General features: G+C 35.7%; 1 protein-coding gene across 1 annotated transcript in view; it reads left to right on the top strand.

The window, feature by feature from the left end:
• ATL1 (atlastin GTPase 1) overlaps window positions 1–25,824 on the top strand; it is an 85,225-nt gene that overhangs the window by 41,114 nt on the left and 18,287 nt on the right. Inside the window, exons 3-7 of the mRNA XM_024731825.1 lie at window positions 4,843–5,090; window positions 7,102–7,236; window positions 7,702–7,806; window positions 13,088–13,138; window positions 15,273–15,329. Of these exons, the coding sequence (XP_024587593.1) occupies window positions 4,843–5,090; window positions 7,102–7,236; window positions 7,702–7,806; window positions 13,088–13,138; window positions 15,273–15,329 (596 nt within the window). The remainder of the gene's footprint in view (window positions 1–4,842; window positions 5,091–7,101; window positions 7,237–7,701; window positions 7,807–13,087; window positions 13,139–15,272; window positions 15,330–25,824) is intronic.

Raw genomic sequence — 25,824 nt, 5'->3', positions numbered from 1 at the left:
GAGAGTGGCATGGACATATATACACTACCAAATGTGAAATAGATAGCTAGTGGGAAGCAGCTGCATAGCACAGGGAGATCAGCTTGGTGCTTTGTGACCACTTAGAGGGGTAGAATAGGGAGTGTGGGAGGGAGACGCAAGAGGGAGGAGATATGGGTATATATGTATATGTATAGGTGATTCACTTTATTATATAGCAGTAACTAACACACCATTGTAAAGCCGTTATACTCCAATAAAGATGTTTTAAAAAAATATGTTAAAAAAAAAGAAAAAAAAATTGCGAGGTCAGAAACAAAGTCTCTCTTTCTCTGTCTCCATATCTCTTTCTGGGTCCGTGTGTGTGTGTGTGTGTGTGTGTGTGTGTGTGTGTGTGTGTGTGTGTATGTGTGTGTGTGTGTAACTCTTAACTATGACATGGCAGACCACTAGAGTCTTTGTTAAATAGAAATCTGAAAACTTTGTTACTCATATTGAAAAATTCAAGTTGGAATTCTGTCTCACCTCTTATACCGTTAGCAGCTCCTGGTTGATTAAGAACTTAAATATCAAAAGCAAAACTTAAAAACTAGAACAATATATATGAATGTCTTTTATGCTTGTAAGGAATAATTTCTTAAACATGACATACAAAGTGCTAATGATAAAATAATAAAATCTATTATGTCAAAATTAATAATTGATGTTCATCAGTAACAGCTTAAGGAAAGTGAAACAACAAGCTCTAAACCAGAGGATTTTTGCTATACACCTAACTAACAAAGGTCTAGCATTCAAAATATATAAAGAACCACTATAAATCATTAAGAAAAAGACAATCTAATAGAAAAAAATGAACAAAAGGCATGTCCTTACTTCATTAGCATTTAGAGAAATGTACGTCAGGACTATAGTAAGAGACCACTTACTTATTTTTATTATTTTTTTTTGCGGTATTCGGGCCTCTCACTGTTGCGGCCTCTCCCATTGCGGAGCACAGGATCCGGACGCGCAGGCTCAGCGAATGTGGCTCACGGGCCCAGCCACTCCACAGCATGTGGGATCTTCCCGGACTGGGGCACGAACCCATGTCCCCTGTATCGGCAGGCGGACTGTCAACCACTGTGCCCCCAGGGAAGCCCCACTTACTTATTTTATACCTATCCAATGGACAAAAATTTAAAAGTCAGGCAAAACCGAGTGTTGGAAAGAATGTGAATCAATAGACTGTCTAATAAACTGCTGGGAGTGGGTGGGGAGTGAGAATTTGCTACAGCCACTTAGTAAAAATTTCTGAACACGTTGTGAAGTTGAATATTTGAAAAAAATTACAACCCAGAAATTCCATTCAGAGTACCTCTTGCATATATGTAGTTAGCTACAAGCAATCTTAGAGAATTATTTCAGTCTGTAGAAAGTTGTGATCTAGTTTTCAGCTCTGAAGATGTTTTTCTATCCAAAATATTATGTCTAGCCAGCCTTCCTGATTTGCATCAGTTGTATATGCGGATTAAAACTACACCATAGGTAAGGAGGTTCATCAAAGAATGTGTGTTGTTGCCCTCAGAAAGGACCTTTTACTGAGGCTGAAATTAGATGGGTAAGTAATGCTGGAATAAAATATGAATAGGTAATAAATAATAGCAATATTAGGTGGTCACCATTATTAGGCACGTAATATTTATCAAGCTTTTTGGTCTTCATTTAATAAATATTACTTCATTTAATCATCAGAAAGCCTCGGATGTAGGTACCATTCTTTTATTTATTTATTTATGGCTGCATTGGGTCTTCATTGCTGTGCGCAGGCTTTCTCTAGTTGCGGTGAGCGGGAGCTACTCTTCGTTGCAGTGCACGGGCTTCTCATTGCATTGGCTTCTCTTGTTGCGAAGCATGAGCTCTAGATGCGCGGGCTTCAGTAGGTGTGGCTCGCAGGCCTCAGAGCACAGGCTCGGTAGTTGTGGCACAGAGGCTTAGTAGCTCTGCAGCATGTGAGATCTTCCTGGACCAGGGGATCGAACCCGTGTCCCCTGCATTGGCAGGCAGATTCTCAACCACTGCACCACCAGGGAAGTCCCGTAGGTACCATTCTTAATCTCATTTTTCATATGGAAGATGGTGAGTCATTGGGAGGTGAAATAACTTACACAACTTCTTATATGTGTAAGTTGTGAAGCTGGGATTTAAACAAAGACTCTCTGACTCCAGCATCTGTGATATGGCAATATAGAAGCTATTGTCTGTTGGATGTAAAATCAATTTTTCTTAACTTTGCAGAGAGAACAACTCTGTTTCATGTCTAACGCAGTGGTTTTGTTGTCTCCAGATGCTTCATACTGTTGCTCAGAAAGTAATGGTGTATGTCTATCTCCACTAATGAAAAACTAAATTATGTGTTAGATTTGTAATATTTCAATGGTATTATCTTATAGATGAACAGCAATATATGTAGTTATCAATGTGATATATGTGTATACATACATCAATATGATCTGAAAACTCATTTAAAATTATGCTGAAAAATATAACTGCCTTGTTTTTCTCTAGTTATGAGACTTCTTATCAGACAGACATAATGAAGAATGTCTATTTAAATATGTTTTCAAAAATTTGGATGAAAAGTTATTTAAGAGCCCAGTTTATTTCAAAATTAATATTATTAAGGGTTGATTTGAGGCTAGGTCATATATCTGATCTGAGGAATTAATTGATGTATGTTTTGACTTTCTGTTCTTTTGATAGAAAGCAAATGAGCCCATTTATGTGTTGTCCAAAAGTTATTTGATTTCCACTAAAGAGGCAGAATATTATAGTGGAAAGTTCTGAGATTAAAGTTTAATTACCTGGGATCTAAACCGAAATTGACAGTTACTATGTGAACTCTAGTGGGTGTGATCCTGGGAAAGTTACTTAATCCAGTTAGTTCTTCCTCATGTGTCAAAAATACAGATAATAATAAATACCTTGCTGCAATATTGAAAGCAATAAATAAATAACACAAGAAGGCATCCATGGTAGGTTGCCTGATATAGAAATTGCATTTATTTCCCTTGGGCAAAGTCAGTTACATATTTGGCTTTAGTTTCGTAAATCTGTAATAATGCTAATAGCATATACCAATACATATACCAGCCAGTGTTCTAAGTGTGTTACATGCATATATTAATTCACAGCAACTTTATGAGGTAGAACAACTTATCTAAGGTTAAACAACTTATCTAAGGTTACTCAGCTAAGAAATGGGGAAGTCTTGATTGGAATCTCAGCAGTCTGGTTCCAGAGCCTGTGTTTTTAACCACTACACTATACTGCCTTTCTAGAGGAAGGGGTTGTAGGGTGTATCAGTTATTTATTGCCTGTTATGTTGCATAATAAATAGTCACAAAACCTCAGGGGCATAGAACAATAGTATTTATTGGTCACATGTTGAAATGGTTGTTAGGCAAATCTGCTGATCTTGACTGGGCTCCCTCATGTGGCTGGGGGTTGGCTTGCTGTGGGCCTTGGCTGGACCTGGGCAGTTTGCCTCTGCTCCAAGTGTCTCTCATCCTGCAGCAGACTAGTCTGGGAATATTCTCATGATGAATGGCAGAGACAAAACAGCAAAATGGAAACACACAAGTGCTTTTTCAAGTCTCTGCTGTGTCATGTCTGCTAAAAAAAATTACATGGCTGACCCCGGAGTCAAAGTGGGAGGACATTACAAAGTTACATTGAGAAGGCTATGGATATAAGAATGTGTCACTTGACACATTTAAGTTGTTTTGTAATATACTGCAAATGCCAAGGTCTAGCGTTCTAAAATTCTTGTATATTAGGGATGATTTCTAAAAGAGGACCTCTGTCAAAAACAGTATTTCTGACAATTAAATAGAAAACTCTGAAAACACACATATGTGAACACACACATACATGCACACACAAACACATATAAATTTATAGAAAATAGGCAGAAACTTCTGGAAATACTTAGTTCAGTTTATAATCGCAAGGTAGTGGTGGTGATGATGATGATAATAGCTAACCTTTATGAGCTTGCTGTGTGCCAAGCACTGTTCTCAACACTTTACATATAGTACCTCCCTTAATCTTTTCAACAACCCTATTAAATAGGTACTATTAATAGTTTCTGTTTTACAGATGGAGGAACTGAGAGATTTAGTAATTTCCCAGAGTCACAAACCTTTTTTATAAGCTCTCCTCACAAAGTAACTTCCAAAAGCTTCTTATTTTTTTTTTTATTGAATTATATCCAGACCTCTTTTCCATAGATTTGAAGGTCTTCTGTCATCTGGCCCTACCCAATTTAATTATCTGTAACTTCCATTGCTACAAGATGTAATTTTAGACAATTAAGAGTCTAGGATTTTGTAGATGGGTTGCATGCATTGGATGGAGCTGAACTGGGTGCTTTAGAGATTTATTCCAGTTTCAAGAATATGTGATTTTGAGTCCCTCTGTGTATTTCCGCATATGCATGTTCAGCTTTAAAAAGTGTTGCAAGGATCTTTCATGTGAATAACTAAACTTATTTCTAAGAGATTAAGTGTAAACTAAGGCTATTTTATTCTTCTCCAAAAGTAGAGTCCTTTGCTTTGATTTTTTTTTTCTTACTCAGCAAACAGAGATCTCTGCACTGATTTAGAGCTTTCTTAAAAATAAAATTGTTTGATTTGGCCACTTGATCAGAAAGACCAGATGTAAGTCGGAGATATGGTGTAAATGACATCAATATATGTCAATAAAATGAACATTTCTAATTCCACTGTGCTCCTGTTTCAGAGGTTTGAATGTTGAGAGGTACATATACATTTCCTGTGTTTTGAGATAATTTGCTGAATAAATTCTTATTTTATTCAATAGGCGGCTTTTCAGAAAAGGGGTATGAATGGAGCTCTGAAGAGGAAGAGCCAGTGAAAAAGGCAGGACCAGTCCAAGTCCTCATTGTCAGAGATGACCATTCCTTTGAATTAGATGAAACTGCACTAAATCGGATCCTTCTCTCAGAGGCTATCAGGGACAAGGAGGTCGTTGCTGTATCTGTTGCTGGAGCATTTAGAAAAGGAAAATCATTCCTGATGGACTTCATGTTGAGATACATGTATAAGCAGGTAGGGAAGAGGTGCTTTGAAAAGTTTTCTGATTTCTGTGCTTTTATGACTTTGTGTTTTTATTTAGTAGTAGTGTCCAATATTTCCATTATTATGTTCCCTAAAGATGAACTAGTTTAAAAATGCTATCGTGTAACCATTCCAACTTTGGTGCTGTCGGCACCAAACTATATAGGCCACTTTTGTCTGAAGCCACTTTGCTACATTTCCCTTAGAACGTAACTTATTTTTTAAGCTCTTTTGAAAATAGACAAGTACAGTGATATGGTTATAAACTTTACATGTTAAATCGTGTTTAAAAGGTCAAATAACTTTTGTCATAATTTTTATTATAATCATTTTCCCCCCAACATTTATTATGACATTTTTCATGCGTGCAGCAGAGTTAAAAGAATTTTACCATAGACACCTGGATATGCACTACCTAGATTCTACCACTAACATTAATATTCTTGCTTTATCACATGTGTCTCCAGCTATTCTTCCCTGTTTCAATCCATTGCTCCATCTTATTTTTTGGTTCATTTCAAAGTAAATTGTTGACTTCAGTATGCTTCCCTATAAATATTTCAATATACATCATTATTATATATTTCAGTATTTATTTAGTTTTCTTCTTTTGTTGTAAAATTTACATATAGTTACATGCACCAATCTGAAGTGTACATTTGCTTTTTTTTGAAAATGTAAATACCTGGGTAGCCCCAAAACCTATCAAGTGTATCTTGCTGTTATCCCACAAAGTTCTGTTATCTTTTCCCACTCAGTCTCACCCTTAACCCACCCCCAAAGGCAGCCAACAGTGTCATAACATTTGAGACAATAGTGTGGCATAGAAAGGAGACTTTAAGGGGCCTAGGATCAACCAAAAGCAGAAGAATAAATAGGAGATTACAGTCGGGGAACAGAAGGTTAGGAGTAGAGAGCATAACAGTATTTTTTTTTCTACCCTTTTACCCTTAGTAATTCGGGTGCCAATATGGATGTTGAGGCAGAATAGACATACTACCCAAAGAAACTTTGTATTATGCATTTATATCATAATTATCCATTTTGGATTGATCTTTTATAGGTAGGGTATTTTTGAACAACTTGGTAATGTTAGCTTTAACATCTTCTATCTCTAGCCTCAGTCCAAACAAATCAAGAACAGAACAACCAAAATACTTCCAGGCTTTGAAAGCAAACAAAATTCTTACCACTTTCTATTTCTGTCATACCAACATTAGTACACACTTAATGTAGGTGGGAAAATTGAGTGAACAAAATTAGTATACTTTCCATTCTTTGGGATTATATAGCTTTAGGCATATTCATAATTTTAACTGTGTGATAAACATTACAATGAAATACTCAGTAACGCTTGTCATGTTGCTTATGTTAAATAGCATTTGCTCAGATTAAAGTGTAACAGATTTGTTTTTTGTTTTTTACTAGGTGCTTCTCCTCCTGCTGTTCGCTCCCTCCTCCCCCAATAGCAAAACATTTGTGTATATTATTATTGTGTATATCCTGACATAATGTGCTCTCTCATACCTTTATTTCTTTGTTTCTGGAATGCCCTCCCTGAGTTTGCTCACCTGGAAAGTTCCTAAACATCCTTCAAGTCTTAGCTGTAATATCACTTCTCCTATGAAGTCTTAACTGACCCAGAGTTAGTTGTTTCTTTTCCGATGCTTCCATGTATATCTAATATACACGCCCATTTTGGCATGCATATAGTACATCATAATGGTTTGTTAGCATGTCTGTCCCCCTGTTAGGCTGTGAGCTTCCGCTTATCTGGAATGATATCTTTGTATCCCCAGGATGTAGCATAAAATGTGACAGATGGTTGCTCCTTCATAATTATTTTTTGGATGAGTAAATAAAGTAATTGTATCAATATAATAGATGTGCATACGTTGTTTCCTTTTATCTAGAGTTGGAGAGGGATACAAACTGGTATGGATGAGTGGAAGAACCTGTACTACGTATCTAGTTCAATATCATAGACTTTCTTAATTTATAGGAGTCAGTTGATTGGGTTGGAGATTACAATGAACCATTGACTGGCTTTTCGTGGAGAGGTGGGTCTGAACGAGAGACCACGGGAATCCAGATATGGAGTGAAATCTTCCTTATCAATAAACCTGACGGTAAAAAGGTATGGTGTGAACTTCTTAAAGAAAATTGAGTTTTCGCTTGCCAACAGTTACCACTTTTCAGGATCCTCCAAAATGCTCTTTTGAAAACTAATTTTGACCGCTTGACATGAAGTTTAAAAGGGAAGTGGGTAGCATCCTATTTCATGTTCCCAGTTTCCCTTTCTACTGATCACAGAAGGCAAAATCATAGGGACAATAGAACAGCAGATCAGCTAGCTAACATCTATATTTTGTTTCAGTGCTATTTCTGTTATGTTGGATTACCAGTGAAAATTAATCATTATACTAGTCAGCAGGTAATTAATATTTTTATTTTCAGTGGCATTCATGGCACATGTGAAAAATTACCTATTAAGTATTCATTGCTAATGGTTTGCTTTAGTTCTTATGGTGTTAACTTTGTAGTAACCCTAATACCCTGCATGTTCTATAAAATATCAATAATGTACTCTACTTGCCTATAGGTTGCAGTGCTATTGATGGATACTCAGGGAACCTTTGATAGTCAGTCAACTTTGAGAGATTCGGCCACAGTATTTGCCCTTAGCACAATGATCAGCTCAATACAGGTATGGAATAAAATAAATCCATTTTGATGGATGTTTCTTTAAATAAAAATTATGAATATATGTATTTCTATATACATGTGGTAGTGAGACAAACAACAGAAATGGTAAATTATATCTATTATTTGACTCAATTAGCAGACCAGTTCTTATGATTTCCTTAAGAGTGGAATTGTTTTATTACTATAATCTAATTTCTGATCAGTTTTCAAATTGCCTGCTTTAGTCAGAAAATGTTATATTGTCTTATAATTTTTTCTATTTCAAGCCTACAATAAAGTCAATAATATTAAATCTTATAATGTATGTAGATTCACTGAGACTACCTATTATTAGTTACATTTAATGAAATAAGATTTATAAATGCAAATTTTGTTTTATATAGCCAGTAGAAACATTTATATATGTTCACAACTTTTTATAGTATCTTAATGTGCATTTAGGAAAGTAAATGTCTTTCTTTCCTTTTTTCCTCTCTCTTTTTTTAAGTATTGTTTTTGAAGTTATTGTGTGCTTTATAAATTGTCCTGAAAGTCCTTGAGGGTTTTACTATGATCACAGAACACATAGCCTAAAAATTTTAAGACAATTTTTAGATTTTCTGTTCACCGGAAAGAGCAAGAAGAGACAGTAACCAAGAAGCAGACCATCAAAATAGTTTTAAAAGGTAGGAAAGGCAAAGTGGTTAGGATGAGTAAGTCAAAGCTGAAATTATAAGTATGTGGGGAGAATGGAGCTAGTGAACTGGCAACCAGGGCATTATGTGTAGTTAGGACAGTGAAAGGATGGATAGAAGGAAGACTGAATTTTTTTGTAAAGGACTTTAAAATAAGTCATGATTATAACCTATGATTACCTACCTTTTTAAAAAAATTATTATATAAGTTTCAGGTGTATAGCATTATAGTTCAACATCTGTATACAGTGATCACCACCACAAGTCTAGTTACTACCCATCACTATACAGTTACCCCCTTTATCCATTTTGCCCAGCCCTCACCCCCCTTCTCCCCAGGTAACCACTAATCTGATCTCTATGAGTTCATTTTTATTTTATTTGTTCATTTTGTTTTCGTTTTTAGATTCCACTTATGAGTAAAATCACATGGTATTTGTCTTTATCCATATGATCTATTTCATTTAGCATAATACCATCAAGGTCCATCCATGTTGTCACAAAGTCTGGATTTCCTTCTTTTTTATGGCCAAGTAGTATTCCAGTGTGGTGTGTGTGTGTGTGTGTGTGTGTGTGTGTGTGTGTGTTACATCTTCATTATCCATTCATCCATTGTTGTATGCTAAAGGTGTTTCCATATCTTGGCTATTGTAAATAATGTTGCATTGAACATAGGGGTGCATATATCCTTTTGAATATTGTTTTCATGCTTTTCGGGTAAATACCCAGATGTGGAATTGCTGGGTCATATGGTAGTTCTGTTCTGAACTTGTTTTCCCTAGCGGCTGCACAAATTAACAATCCCACCAAAAGTGTATGAGGGTTCCCTTTTCTCCACATCCTCTCCAACATGTATTATTTCTTATCTTTTCAATAATAGCCATTCTAACAGGTGGGAGGTGGTATCTCATTGTGGTTTGTTTTGCATTTCCCTGATAATTAGTGATATTGAACATCTTTTCTTGTGCCTGTTGGCCATTTGTATGTCTTCTTTTGAAAAATGTCTATTCAGATCCTCTGCCCATTTTTTAATTGGGTTGTTTGATGCTGAGTTGTATGAGTTCTTTATATATTTTGGATATTAACCCCTTATTGGATATATGATTTGCAAATATCTTCTCCCATTCAGTAGGTTGCCTTTACGTTTTAATGATGGTTTCCTTCACTCTGCAAAAGCTTTTCGGTTTGATATAGTCCCATTTGTTTATTTTAACTTTTGTTTCCCTTGCCTTTCAAATCAGATCCACAAAAGCATAACTAAGACAGATGCCAGTGAGGTTACCACCTGTGTTTTCTTCTAGGAATTTTATGGTTTAAGGTCTTACATTCAAGTCTTTAATCCACTTTGAGTTAATTTTTGTGTGTGGTGTAAGATAGTGGTCTTGTTTCATTCTTTTGTTTGTGGCTGTCCAGTTTTACCAGCATCATTTATTGAAGAGACTGTCCTTTCTCTTTTTTGTACATTCTTTGCTCCTTTATCATAGATTACTTGTCCATATATGTATAGGTTTATTTCTGGGTTTTCAATTCCATTGCATTTATTTATGTGTCTTTTTTGTGCCAGTACCATGCTATTTTGATTACTATAGCTTTGTAATAAAGTTTAAAATCAGGGAGTGTGATACCTCCAGATTTGTTCTTCTTTCTCAAGATTGTTTTGACTATTCAGGGGCTTCTTTGATTCCATACAAATGTTAGAATTATTTGTTCTAGTTCTATAAAGTATGCATTTGGCATTTTGATAGGGATTTCATTGAATCTATAGATTGCTTTGGGTAGTATGGACATTTTAACAATATTAAATACATGAGGACTGAATATCTTTCCATTTTTTGGTGTCTTTAACTTTTTAATCAGTGACATATAGTTTTCAGTATACAGGTTTTTCATCTCCTTGGTTAAATCTACTCCTAGGTATTTTATTCTTATTGATGCAATTGTAAATGGAATTGTTTTCTTAATTTCTTTTTCAGTTAGTTTATTATTAGTATATAGAAATGCCACAGGTTTCTGTATATTGATTTTGTATCCCATGACTTTACTGAATTCATTTATTAGTTCTAACAGGTTTTTCTGTTGTTGTTAGAGTCTTCAGGGTTTTCTATATATAGTATCATGAAGTAGCAAACAGTGACAGTTTTACTTCTTCTTTTCCAGTTTAGATGCCATTTATTTTTCTTGCCTAATTGCTGTAGCTAGGACTTCAAACACAATGTTGAATAACAGTGGCAAGAGTGGGCATCCTTGTTTTGTTCCTGATCTTAGAGAAAAAACTTTCAGCCTTTTGCCTTGAGTATGATGTTAGCTCTGGGTTTGTCATATATAGCCTTTGTTATGTTGAGGTACATTTCCTCAACATACATTTCCTTCCATTTTTTATCATAAATGGAAGAATTTTGTCAGATGCTTTTTCTGCATCTATTGAGATGATCATATGATTTTTAACCTTCATTTTCTCAATGTAATGTGTTGTGTTGAATGATTTGTGGATGTTAAATCATCATTGCATCCCTGGAATAAATCCCACGTAGTTATGGTGTATGACCCTTTTAATGTATTGTTGGATTCAGTTTGCTGATATTTTGTTGAGGATTTTTGTACCTATATTCATCAGGGATATTGGCCTGTAGTTTCCTTTTTTGTGGTGTCCTTCTCTGGTTTTGGTGGCAGGATAATGCTGGCTTCGTAAAGTGTTTGGAAGATTTTCCTCCTCTTCAATTTTTTGGAATATTTTTAGAAAGCTAGGTATTAAATCTTCTTTGACTGTATTATAGAATTTGCCAATGAAGCCATCTGGTCCTGGGCTTTTGCATGTTGGGAGATTTTTGACTCCTGTTTCAATCCCTTATTAATAATCAGTTTATTCAGACTTTTTTTTCTTCATGATTCAGTCTTGGAAGATTGCATGTTTCTAGAAATTTATCCATTTCTTATAGATTGTCCAATTTGTTGGCATATAACTGTTCATAGTGGTCTCTTATGATCTTTTGTATTTCTGTGGTATCAGTAGTAATTTCTCCTCTTTCATTTCTGATTTTATTTATTTGAGCCCTCTCTCTTTTTCTCTTGGTTAGTCTAGCTAATGACTTGTTGATTTTATTTTTTCAACTACCTCTTAGTTTCATTGATGTTTTCTATTTTTTGTTTTAGTCTCTATTTTATTTATTTCTGCTCTGATCCTTATTATTTCCTTCCTTCTACTAACTTTGGGCTTTGTTTGTTCTTTTTTCTAGTCTTTTTAGGTGTAAAGTTAGATTGTTTATTCAGGATTTTTCTTGTTTTTTTGAGGTAGGCCTATATTGCTATGAACTTCCTTCTCAGAAGCATTTTTGCCACATCTCATAGATGTTGGTATGTTGTATTTCTGCTTTCATTTATCTTTATGTTTTTTAAAATTTCTTCTTTGATTTCTTTGATGGTCCACTGGTTATTCAGTAGCACATTGTTTAATCTCAGCATTTTTGTGGGTTTTTCCCCGTTTTTTTCCCTTGTGATTGATTTCAAGTCTCATACCATTGTGGTTGGAGAAGCTGCTTGGTATGATTTCATTCTTCTTTGAATTTATTAATATTTGTTTTGTGACCTAACATATAATCTGTCCTAGGGAATGTTCCATGTTCACTTGTGAAGTATGTGTATTCTGCTGCTTTTTGATGGAATGATCTTTATATATCTATTAAGTCAATCTGATCTAATGTATTGTTTAAGTCCAGTGTTTCCTTATTGATTCTCTGTCTGGTTGATCTATTCATTAATGTAGGTGTAAGACTAACTTTTAAAAATATACTTCTTAATTTAATTAGCCTTTAAAATACCAACTTAATATCTAACTTCTTCATAGTCAACAGTATGTGCAATTTACACAAGTCAATTAAAACCAGATTGATTTTGCCTTTTAAATATTTATTATTTACTATTTATATTTTTCCTGGAGACATTAGATATTTTTGCTGAAAACTCTAAGTCCTTTGTAATGACTATTTTTTGTTATCTGGGAAGTGGTCTGTTATTTAAATAAGTACACAAAGTATACTGTTTGTATCAGTACATAAACATATAAACATCATTAACTTTTCTTTGAAGTTACTGATATTAATCCTCCTCCTTAGAAAAAAAGAATTTCACCTTAATGCTGTGATCTGTTCGTGAAGCAATAATGCATATGTTTGAGGATGTAAGCATGATATTCAGAACTTAACTTCCATGTGATGGAGCTTTCTATAGACTTAAATAATTGATTGTAAAGAAGCCAACATAATTTTTCAAGACAAAATTTTATATATGGGTTATTAAGATCTAGATTATTATTATTTCCATATGCTTGTAAGAATGATTATTTTATTACTAATTGTTGAATTAGGTTCATAAAATAATTTTAATGTTCTGTCTCCAAATCAGGTAGCTACTGTATTTCTGGAAAAATTTTATGATCATTGTACATTATTTATTGTCTCTCAGGCTTTCTTTACTCCTCTCTCAAGGTCTTATAAATATATGTGAGAGAGTTTGATTTTATGAAATTGATATTTCAAAAAATAGAGAATAACAAAATAAGTGCTTAGTATGCTGCTAATTATTCTCTCATTTTGACTTTATTTCTTAATCAAGGTATATAACTTATCTCAAAATGTGCAGGAGGATGATCTTCAGCACCTTCAGGTAACAATATATACAGTCTCTTTTGTATATCTAGTAATCTTTTGGGCATGTACAGCAGAACTTTAGGATTTTGGGGGGTCTTTTTGTACTTGGAAAACATAACAGTCAGAAAGATTTAAAAACATAACCAAATGGAGGTTGTCCCATTTCCAGGTTTCTAGTTCTAGCCCTGTATGATTATATTCTTTCTAATTCAGTTTTCAAAGTCCTTTGTTTCAGTAAAGCTATTTGTTGTCAACCCTGTATATGGAAAAATATATGGCAAATTAGAGTGGAGAAAGAACCTTTGGTTTAAAAATGACCCAGAATGTGAAGTTGAAGTCCTATGGTCAGGGATTTAATAATTGTTAGTGTGATGTCAGTTGTATGCCAGATTTTTTTTCCTGTGGGCCACTTTATAGCTAAGAACTATGGGGGACTACCTGATGATTACTCATTGAATTCTATTTTAGATCTGAAAAAGATCTCAGTGACACCTAATTTATCTTTAATATTTTATGGATGAGAAATTTTTTTCTGAAAAAAAAAATGACTTGCCTAAACTCGTGGCTAGTAAGTGGCAGAGTGGGAATAGAAATTTGATCATCTGATTGGACTCGGTGCTTCTTCCACTCTCCAAGCAGCATTTAAATCTCAAATAAGTAGAAGATTAGATGTTTCCTAAAGGTAGTTCGCACCTCTGTCTACTCTTTTTCAATTCATGTTATTCTTGGCTACATAGAAAAGCCTATTGTTTCTCTGATAGTTTTCCTCTGCATTTTTTATAGAAAATTTTGCTTTCAATGTATTATTTTATCTTGCCAATAAGAGCCCTGTGCAGTTTAACAAATAACAAAGGATGATAATGCAGGGTGATCCGTGAGAGTGGAAATATCATTTGGAGTTCACATCTAGCATTACTCCCAAATATGTTTCTAGTACATCACACTGACCATTTATGACCAATAGACAATATGCCAAATTGTTAGATGTTTCCTAGAATGAGTGCAATGGCTTCTTTAGGCATGTGTCATAACCTAGCCAGTTGCTTTCCAAGTTAATGACATGGCACTGTTCAATACCAGTTTAGGATTTCTAAAAAAGGACTGATTTGAGGCTTTGATATTAAGTGATAGTTTTTGAGATCATTTAAAAATTTTCCTGTAAATGACAACACCTCATCCTTCCTCAAAAAAGATTGTGAATTCAAATTATGTTAGTAAATGATTCTAATGAGAATGAGTAATGATTCTAATCCCTGGACCTGCTACCTTTAAGACATATTCTAGACTTTCATTTAATCACTCTAATCAGATGCCTAGTTATTACCATTTGCTTTCTAGATTTCCATAGTTTTCACAGGGGAGGCAGTGTGGTACTTTGGGGGCTATTCTAAAGGGGCAAAGGAGGGGAATCCTCTGTGTCGGCATCCTTCCCCAGCTCTGAGAAGCCTCTGTGGCTTGGTACTCTCGTGTGATGAAGCGGCATTTCCTGTGTACATATGGGGAAATCCACTTGGCCAGTCTGGACAGAACTCTCACCAGAGGCCCAATCACAATCACCCCCTCAAGTCTATGTTCTCCAAAACCTTACATTTCTGGCAACACAAAATGATATGGTACCTCTCAATTGGGAGCAATAAAAAAATAAAAGAAGTTGGTGTATTTGATTCTTCACTTCTTAAACCAAATGCCTGTATGTCTTTGTAATGATCAAGACCATTGGGGCATTAAATTTCCTCTGGCAACAACAGTAAATTATCCTACTTAGTTTATAGCTCTCTGGTCTAATCTATGAAAGTTTTGCTTTGAAAGGTCATTTAACATGTTTCTTTGTCCCCCATCTTCCCCACAAAAAAAAATTGTCCTACATTTTAGATATAAAAAGTGTTACCTTTAAAATGGAAACTTCATTTTTAAAATGTACTTTATGTCCTTAATTTTAAAATATATAATTACTGTAGCTCTGCTTTATCTAATACTTAGTTACTTAAAATGATTATTTTAATCTTAATAATACAGTATTATGTTACAGCTAGAGAAAAAAATTAGTGGAAGAAAACCAAGAAGTAAAACTTTGCAGATACTGAAGTTTTCTCTCTCTGTGTGTGTGTGTGTGTGTGTGTGTGTGTGTGTGTGTGTGATTTTCCTTGTAGCTTTTCACTGAGTATGGCAGGCTGGCAATGGAGGAAACATTCCTGAAGCCATTTCAGGTGAGTGGGTATAAAATGATGATAAATTCTTATTAGAGTTTCCTGAAGATTATAACCAGGTATACTGACTAAGAGGGTCATGTTTCTTTCTCCATTCACAATAGCAAAAAAGAAAAAAGAAAAAAAAGCTTTGATAGTTAACTACCAAAATCCAAAATATAAAGACCTTTATGGAGAAAATATTTTCAAAGTTTCATTAAAGATCATAAAGGAAAATTTATACAAACCAGAGAGATATAATATGATTCCAGACAGGATGATTTAATGTTGTAGAGAATTTATTTTTCCCCAGATTAACCAATAAACTCAGTGCAATTCCAATTAAAACTACAACAGGATTTTTTGAGAAATTCAACACATTTTTCTATAACTTATATGGAAAAATTAAGTTCTCTTTTGATTTGTCAGTTTTTAAAAAGAAAATCCAAACTGGGGGATTGAATACATACTGGAAAACCATAGCAATGAAAATGGTGTGATTCTGCACAGATACGAGAAAAACAGATGAAACTAAACAGAGTTCAGAAATATCCCTCTATATATAGAAACCTAGTATGCAGTAGAGGTCATGTCATAAACCAGTGGGAAATGGATGGATTAATAGCTGGGGTTTGGAAAAACTAATTCACCTTTTGAAGAAAAAGTTGAATTTCTACTGAACACCATATGTGGAAGAGAGCTCCAGTTGTATTAAAGAACTAAATATGAAATTTAAAACTATAAAGTTAATAGAATAAAATATTGGAGAATATCCTTCTGACCTGGGGTGAAGAAACAGTTATTCACTAAGACCCCCCCCCACTAAAAAAATGTAGTAAAAAATTGATGGATATTACTGTATCAGAATAAAGTATTTCTATTTATCAGGAGACTCTATAAGCAAAGTAACTGGATTGGTAGAAGGTAATGGCAATGTCAGAAGTCAACAAGGGATTAATATATAGAATGTGCAAGGAAGTTTTGCAAATAAGACTGGGATGCCCATCAAAAATAGGCAAAGGAACCACTACACACCTATTAGAATGGCCAAATTTCAGAGCACTAACAACACCACATGTTCCACAAATGAGGATGTACGGCAACAGGAACTCTCATAAATTTCTGGTGGAAATGCCGAATGGTACAGCCACTTTCAAAGATAGTTTGGTAATTTCTTAAAAAACTAAACCTACTCTTTCCATACAATCCAATGATTGTGTTTTTGGTATTTACCCAAAGGAGTTGAAAACTTATGTCCACATAAAATCTGCACACAGATGTTTGTAGCAGCTTTACACATAATTGCCCAAACTTGTAAGCAACCAAGATGTCCTTCAGTAAGTGAATGGATATTTAAACTGTGGTACATCCAGATGATGGAATGTTATTCAACACAAAAGAAATGAGCTATCAGCCACAAAAAGCCATGGAGAAATCTTAAATGTGCATTACTAAACAAAAGAAATCAATCTGAGAAGACTACACACTGTGTGATTCCAACTATATGATATTCTGGAAGAGGCAAAACCATAGAGACAATAAAGAGATCAGTGGTTTCGGGGTGGGACGAAGGTGCAGCATGAGGGCAGAGAAATGAACAGGCAGAGCACAGAGGATTTGGGGGGCAGTGAAAATACTCTATAAGATATTATAATGATGGATATATGTCATTATACATTTGTCCTAACCCATAGAATGTACAACACTAAGAGTGAACCCTAAGATAAACTATGGACTTTGAGCGATTATGACATCAATGTAGGTTCATTCTTGCTTAAAAAAATATATACCATTCTAGCGAGTGATGTTGATAGTGGGAGAGGCTATGCATGTGTTGGGACAGGTGGTATATATATGGCAAACCTTTGTACCTTCCTCTCAGTTTTACTAAAAGAAGGTCTTAAAAAAATCCCAAGCCATTCACAAATGATAAACTGAACTTAATAAAAAAAATTAGGCAATGGATGTATAGACAATTAACAGAAAGGAAACCTGAATGGCTAACACATTTTCTAAGGGATGTTAAGTCTTATTGATAATCAGTTAAAGATTAAAACAATGAGATACCACTTTATACTCATTAGATAGGCAAAAAGTAGAACATGGGGATAAATATGAAATGATAGCTAGGATTTGAGTAAATGGGAACACTCAAGCCCTGTTGGTTAAAGTGCGGATTGGAGCAACCATTCTGTGGAGCAGGGCAAATATATAAGGATACTCACTGTGGCACTGATAGAGTTGTAGTAGCAGGAAGTTGTAGGCAACTTAGGTGTCCATCACCAGAAGAACAGATACATAAAATAGGGTGAAAAGCATACTCTGAAATATTTTGCAACATCCAAACGCAATGAACTCAAAGTATAGAGTGGCATGAGTAGAGTGTTAAAATTAATACTGAATTAAGTAGGGAAAAAGTTTGAGTTCTATAGCATGATACTATGTGTGATTTTAAAACTTCTACATACACAAAATAATATATGTTAGAATAAGTGTGGTTGAGAGCAGACAGTTGAGGAATGGGAGTGAGAATCTGGGGAAAAATATGATAAAGTAAAACAAGAAAGGGACCTTTGCATGGAGAGATGCTGGTGTGCTGTGACAAGGAGTATGAATCTCTCCTCTCAGATCTGGCGAAGCAGGTGGGGAGAGGAGTTGACATAGAATGAAATAAGTCCCTGCATACAATCTTCTGTGTGGTTTACAATACCCGTTAGACTCTGTTGTCTTTTTTAGAAATCATTCATCATGTTGATAGTTGAAGTGTTGTATAGTGATTAGGCTATTTGCTTTGACTTTTCTCTTTTCTGAACTTGCTACCTCAGGACTCATTGACATAGATTGGGTAACTCCAGAGTAAATTCTGGAAAGGAGTTTTCAGTCTTACCAGCAGATGTCACTGCTTCTTATACTTTGCTAGATAAACTAAAACCAGAAGAGAAAAACCAGTGCTCTGTTGATAGATAGATGGATAGGTAGGCAGGCAAACAGGCCTTCAGTAAAACAAAACAAAACTAAACTAACTAACAAAAAACAACAAACTGAAAACAATAGAAAAAACTTTAAGAGATCACTACTTGTTGGTAAACTGTTGGCGTTACAAATGTCAGTGAAAAGAAAAAGTTTTGACTGAATGAGTCAACAGTGACTCCTGAACAGGTTTGGACTTAAAAATCTAAGTATCTGAAATTGAAATGAGAAACTCGTTAAGTAGCAAAAGTAGCTTCCAAAGCTACTTTAATAATATTTAAGGGACTTCCCTGGTGACGCAGTGGTTAAGAATCCCCCTGCCAATGCAGGGGACACAGGTTCAATCCCTGGTCAGGGAGGATCCCACATGCCACGGAGCAACTAAGCCTGTGCGCCACAACTACTGAGCCTGCACTCTAGAGCCCATGCGCCACAACAAGAGAAGCCACTGCAACGAGAAGCCCGCACACTGCAACAAAGAGTAGCCCCCGCTTGCCACAACTGAGAAAGCCCTGTGCGCAGCAACAAAGACCCAACACAGCCAAAAATAAATAAATAAATTTATTTTAAAAAAAAATATTTAAAATTAAAGCAACCAAATTCAAGACAAAAATACTACACATCATGAAATTAAAAGATAAAATGCAAATATACTTAAATCTTAGAACATTTAAGATATCAGCAAAATAATTCACATTTAAATTAGAAAAAACATAGAAAAAATTCCAAAATAAAATAACTTTTAAATAAAAATTTAATTAATTTCAGCAGTTCTTTCAGCAGGTCACTTTCTACTCTCTCCTATCTGAGAAGATATTTTTATTTATTTGGATAAAATTGTGGAGAAATTTTAAATACTGCCTGAGAAAATGAAGTAAGGGGCAATAATATTTTTAAAATAATAATTTTTACTAAAACTAAATTTAATGAACTTAAAATAGAAGAATTCTTAACTCTGAAACAGAGTGAAATTATAAATAATAAACAAGATATGTCTCAGGCAGCAAAAGTGAGGGCAATTAGCCAATGAAATGAATAGCTGAATTAACAGATTAACTGGATTCTTAAACCAAAAGCCAATTTATACCAAGCAAACAAAATATCTGTAATTGTATTTTAAAACTATATTTTAAAAAAGAGAACTTAAAGCTAAGTGAATTCAGTTTAAAAGTGATTTTGAAGTGTTAAGTTTAGCCAGTGGTGTGCTGGTTAATGTTTACAACTGGCTAGGGAAGCAGGGGAGGTGGGTCTGATTTGTAGCATTTGCTGATTTCTGTGGTGTAAATACTTTTACTGTGGCCAGTTTCAAGCTACCAACATGCTATATAGCTTGTTTACAAACCTGATTTGTAATATTCCTCAAACTGTAATGTCTTCCTTGCAAGCCTATAAAAGCCAGCTGTAAACTACACTCCAGAAGTATAATCCAAATTAAGACATAATATAGCATTCTCTGAGTGACATTACTTATTTTCTCACTTGCTTTGCTCACTATGAGCACTTGAATCTTAAGTATAATGATCCACTAGGAGCTACCTCATTAATATAACTGTTCTTTAAAAATAACTAGGTTCTTTAGCTTCTCTACCTTAGGACATCAAGAGGTTTGGTTGAGAATGAATACATTTCCATTAATTTAAACATGTAATACCCATACATATTTGACAAGGACTTTAGGTAATAATTTCCAATTTGCTCTAAGGACCTGGTGAAAATATCTCATCAGGTGTGGTAGGAGATTTGTCTCTATTTGGGTCTATGAATTTTTCTTCCTTGGTCATAAGGCCCCACATAGCTCTACAGTGAGATGATTACATCCTTGTGTCGAAATCCTTATTACTTATTACAAAATCCTTATTAGGAGTTTTTCAGATTGTTAGACCTTATTTGAAGTGCACTTTAAATGAACTGTTTCATTTACAGACTGTTTTTCAACACCAAGCAAGACTGTCTTCCTCTAATGCTCTGTGCTAAATGGTCAGCCATTAGTTACTTCTTACACTGGGAAAGGCTCATTTTCCATTGCATGGCTCTACAGCTTTCTCTCTGTGTGCTTGTCATTCATGTTCTCTCAACTCTGCTGGGCTGAGGTAGTGGAGAGGGTTTCCACTTGTTCTATAATGCGGTGATAACAGTAAGTTTGCTGTTGGGCCTGAGCTGAAGAGGATTCCCCAATATGCTGGAAAGTGGACTCTAAGAAGCCTTTATGTCATTAAATGTGCCTTTTGGTTATAGCAGCCCAGGAGTTTACTCTTTAACCATTTCATGTCCTCTAATTATATAGACTACATTCCCCAATTTACTGAAGTATATTCTCAAGCTTCACTTGAACCAATTTTTTAGATGTCAGTACATTTCCCAGTGGTATTTCTGTATAGTGGGTATCTTTATAAGCCAGTCTACAAAAGCCTATTTAATCTCTAGTAAGTTTAAATACTAGCCACAATATTCCTCAATCCTGGTCCTATTCCTCAATCCTGGTCCCTTTAAGCCAGAGCCTTTAATATATCCAATAATTCCTGGACCTTTGGAGCATGGAGGCATGGAGCCCTGAGATAGGTTGGTAAGACTGCTGTCAATATTTAGGTTGTGTGCTAACACAGAAGAGATGGCTTTTAATGAGATCTGCAGCCTTGGTGATAGACACAGAGCAAGATTTTATAAGCATCTAGATTGGAATTACCTGGTGAGCTTATTAGTTAGATTTCTGAGCTGAATCAAATCCTTGTGTTGGGACCAGGGAATCAGTACTCGCCAGGTCATTCTTTTTTTTTTTTTTTTTTGGCTGTGTTGTGTCTTTGTTGCTGCACACGGGCATTCTCTAGTTGCGGCTAGCGGGGGCTACTCTTTGTTGCAGTGTGCGGGCTTCTCATTGCTGTAGCTTCTCTTGTTGCGGAGCACGGGCTCTAGGCACGTGGGCTTCAGTAGTTGTGGCATGTGGACTTCAGTAGTTGTGGCACGTGGGCTCAGTAGTTGTGGCTCACAGGCTCTAGAGCGCAGGCTCAGTAGTTGTGGCACACGGGCTTAGTTGCTCCACGGCATGTGGAATCTTCCCGGACCAGGGCTCGAACCCGTGGCCCCTGCATTGACAGGCGGATTCTTAACCACTGCACCACCAGGGAAGCCCCTCACCAGGTCACTCTTAAGTACATGATATTTGGGGACTGAATTAGCAACTGGGCACACCCCAGCAGAGGACACCTATGGTAGGGGAGGTTCTAGTAGCAGAGAGATAGGGTACCATTTCTATGTACAGCTCTATGCACAGGTAGTTAGTAAATTAAGATTTGCCTGTAATAGAAAGAAGAATAAACCCTAAAAAAATTTTCTTGCACACAAACTTGAATTCCCTTCTCTTAGAAGCCTATGCTCAAGAATGAAAGATTCTTAAGCATATGTTTTAGGACTAATTACATTTATTCTCTTCTCTTTCATCTTCTCAGTATTAAGTACTCCATCTCCTGGATTAATTCATCCCAGTTTTCTCCCATAGCATTTTTTTTTTGGCGGTACGCGGGTCTCTCACTGTTGTGGCCTCTCCCATTGCGGAGCACAGGCTCCGGACGCACAGGCTCAGCGGCCATGGCTTGCGGGCCCAGCCGCTCCGCAACATGTGGGATCTTCCCGGACCGGGATACGAACCCGTGTCCCCTGCATTGGCAGGCGGACTCTCAACCACTGTGCCCACAAGGGAAGCCCTCCCATACATTTTTATTAACCATTTTTATACACTTAAAGGCCCACCAGTACCCTAAACCTTAGAAATAGATTTGACTCTCCACATACACACATACACAGATGGTAACTATGTGAGGTGATGGAGGTGTTTGCTAACCTGATTGTGTTAATCGTTTCACAGTATATAGGTATCTCGAAGCATCACGTTGCAGACCTTAAATGTACACAGTGTATTATATGTCAATTATATCTCAAAAAAAGTGGGAAAAAAAGATCTGAATTCTCTTTGTGAGATAAGAGTGAAACTCAATTCTTCATGTTCTTTTCAGTGGATTTGTAATTATTTGAGAGGAGATCAGTCCATGCCAGTTTTAAGGTTAAACTGAAGATTGCTAGAAAATAATAGTAGAGAAAGCATATAATAATATGCTATTATATTAGGATAAACCTGTTTCTCACAATTTCCCATTCAAATTAGGCCTACATATGGCAAATTAAGAATTATTTTACACTAGTTTACTTAATTATATTTAAGGACCCTTTATTCCCATGATTTAAGAGTGTTCCTCTACAGAATAAAATTATTTGATAGTGATTTCAGTGACTTTGAAACAAAACATCCTTGGTCAAATATCTATGATGACTGCAACTGCCAAGTCATACCAGAGAAATCTGTGATTTCACTGGGAAAATGAGAAGCTGTTGTTTGGCTCCTTGGGCTGTAAATGAAAGGAAAAGACACATTGGTAGGGCTGAGGAAAGGGAAAAGCCTTCTCTCTGAGAAAGTTGCCTTATCCCACATTCTGTTCGGAGAGCAATTTAGGTGATCTGAGAATTACATGAAATTAGAATAAAATATTCATCTGGTTACACAGAATTAGGTAAGCAGTGTAGACCAGGATTCTCCCAATGGCCACAGGTAGGTACATGAAATGTCTGGAAGGCCTACATAGTAATAATTTATTGAGCACTTTTTTTTTTTTTTTTGCGATACGCGGGCCTCTCACTGTTGTGGCCTCTCCCGTTGCGGAGCACAGGCTCCGGACGCGCAGGCTCAGCGGCCATGGCTCACGGGCCCAGCCGCTCCGCGGCATGTGGGATCTTCCCAGACCGGGGCACGAACCCGTGTCCCCTGCATTGGCAGGAGGACTCTCAACCACTGTGCCACCAGGGAAGCCCTAAATATGTTTCTTACATGATTCAAATGAATGTTCATTATAGTTATATAAAATAAGTAATGTTGTTACTCCTTTTTATTGTTTTCTTTCTGTTTTTTAACTGATGAGGAAACACCAGGGCTTAAAGTAATTAAGAAACTTGTCCTTGGTCACATGTATCCTTAAGTTGCAGAGCTGGCCTTCAACCTAGGCCACAGGCTCAAAGCCCTTGCACTTCACCACCACCCCTTAATGTCTCCCTTCTTCCTCCTAATCCTAGGCACTTATTGAGCTATAGCTTGTGGTCTTATATTTGAATGTGCACATCCCATCCCACTAACTAAACTATAAATATCTTAAGAACACGAGCTTTGTAGTTTACTTTTTTTAGTCTAGAGCACCTACTTTTCATACAGCAGATGTCCAATTAATGTTTGCTAATTTTGGTGTTATATGCATATTTAGGATTGTATATAGTTTTTATACAAGTAAACTCATTGGACTCAAAGTTGAAATACCTGGATTCAGGATTTGTTGTGCTATTATGTATCCAGCCTAGTATTACCTCTTTACATTTTTTAAGAAAGAGTAAGTCATAAATTGGTGTGAGAGTGTCCAAAATATTTATACTAGGTGCCATGGCCCTTCTTGAACTGCAGAAACACCATCATGAAATTATTTTTCAGTGGATAAAGTTAGTAGAGTTTCTGAATTGAAAGTATTAAATCAATGGATGGTAATACCAAAAAAAAAAAAAACAACACATTTCATTAGTTAAGACGAACAGAAAAAAGTGAGGTGTTTTCAGTTAGCAATAGTGATTGTATGTTGTACCATCAGATTTAAAGGTGGTCCTAGTACAGTTTGTAGATGCTTCAAGTAATTAACAAGGCTGCAACTGCTCTGAGGCAAGGAGGATAAGCCTTGGCTACAGAAACAAGGAATAGACCATAAAAGGCAAAGAGTCTTTGATGTTGACCATGTTGCTGATTTAATACCTGCCATGACCTAATCTTTTTGTGTATATAAAAAAGAAAGATTTACGATAATTTGAAAGGGGTTAATCTGGACTCTTATAGAGTCTTCTCTACTTCTTCTGTCTATATCCTTAGAGACTTTTACTCAAAGAGATTCTTCAGTTTCTTTCTGAATCATACACACTGTAGGTATCTTTAGCTAATATGAAACTTTGTTTCTTCCAGTGGATTTTCTGCTTGCAATATCTGTCCTTATGGACAGGCTCCCTGAGTCTTAGAGAACAGAGGATATTTTGGTCGTTTTTATCTGGAGGGCCACAAATTTTTTTATTTCTACCCTCTGAAAAGCCACCCATAAATTGGAAATTGGAAATTGGAAATTTCTAAGTTGATAATTTCTCATTCAAGTTTTTCTCTGATTCCTGTATTTTATGTCTGAGCACATTTTAGAAAGAGAAGACAAGGTTCCCTTTACTTTGACTATTTAGGTACCCGGAGTATTGTTTGAAAATCTCCTGAAGTCTATTTTTAACGTTTCCTATTGATTCATTCTTATATTGTTCACAATTTTGAATCTATGTCCGATTCATCTTGAAGAGAAAGTCTTCTGAAATGGCCTTGTGTGGTGTTTTTTCTATTTTTCTTGCCCTTGAAAGGCTATTAAAATTTTTAAAAAATTTTTTGGTAATGACCTGAGTTATTTAAATGTCCTTCTGGTCTCTCTTACCCTACTGCTTTTAACCATTTTTTCCCACCTGAGGGACTAACAATTAAGTGAACTAGTTGGAAAATAACTGATAGTTGAGGACAGTAAGTAACAGAATCCTGAATTCTGCAGCAAATTTCTGTCTTCCTGGGCTAAAAGAAATTCCTTAAAACTGAACTCTAGACCAGGGTTTAAATTCAGCTTCTTTACAACAGCCTTCTGGTCTAGCAATTTTAAGTAGTTTGGGGCAATGTGACTACTTTTTTTCCTGCAAAAATTCCTTAGGAAATGGTTTAGGAGGTCAGGGAAAGGAGCAGAAGGAATTGAAGGGGTGAAGTGATTGGTGAAGACAAAACTGAGTAGAGAGAGATACGGGAGGGTAATTTCAGAAAGTTAGAGAATCAAACAGAGATTATTTGGGAGTCAGTTTGTTTTGAGGCCTCAGTTTACTAATCAAAGAAGCTAATTAATGAGTGTTTGATATTTTCTCTTCATTTTTATAGAGCACCTCTAAACTGTATTAATTATTTATTTTGACATGTCCAAAGCTCAACACAATGTTATTCTAAATTTTTTAAAAGATCATTTATTATTGTAAGTGCAAATATTAGGCTTATACTGCAATGCAAATAGGAAGCAGAAATTCTTCCAGGAGGAGATTGCAGCTTTGATATATACAAGCCTGTAACAAACAAGTTGGTCAAATTGTGTGTTTATGAAAAGCATCTGGTTCGTCAAGCCATGAGAGGTTAGAACAGTGCTGTAAGATCAATAATCTGACAATCATTGATCCTGCGTTATGGAGTAAACAAAGAGACTCGCAAATTGACAAGAGCGGGAGTGTCCTCTTGAAAGCTTTGTTAGAGGACCCAAGGCAAAATTTGACTAATTATTTTTGCATAAATTTGTTGCTAGTTTAACCGACCTCCAGCCGTTAGTCTTTGGGGCATCCTGATTAATCTGGGGACTTTTTAGGCCTTTGCCTCTATCTGTCCTTTATAGAGCACTTCCTTGTACATTCAGTGACA

The sequence above is a fragment of the Neophocaena asiaeorientalis genome, unplaced genomic scaffold (assembly GCF_003031525.2).
Source record: "Neophocaena asiaeorientalis asiaeorientalis breed wild unplaced genomic scaffold, Neophocaena_asiaeorientalis_V1.1 scaffold233, whole genome shotgun sequence".
NCBI classification, from domain to species: domain Eukaryota; kingdom Metazoa; phylum Chordata; class Mammalia; order Artiodactyla; family Phocoenidae; genus Neophocaena; species Neophocaena asiaeorientalis.
Note: the sequence above shows the minus strand (reverse complement) of the source record. Positions and strands in the feature narration are given on the sequence as shown.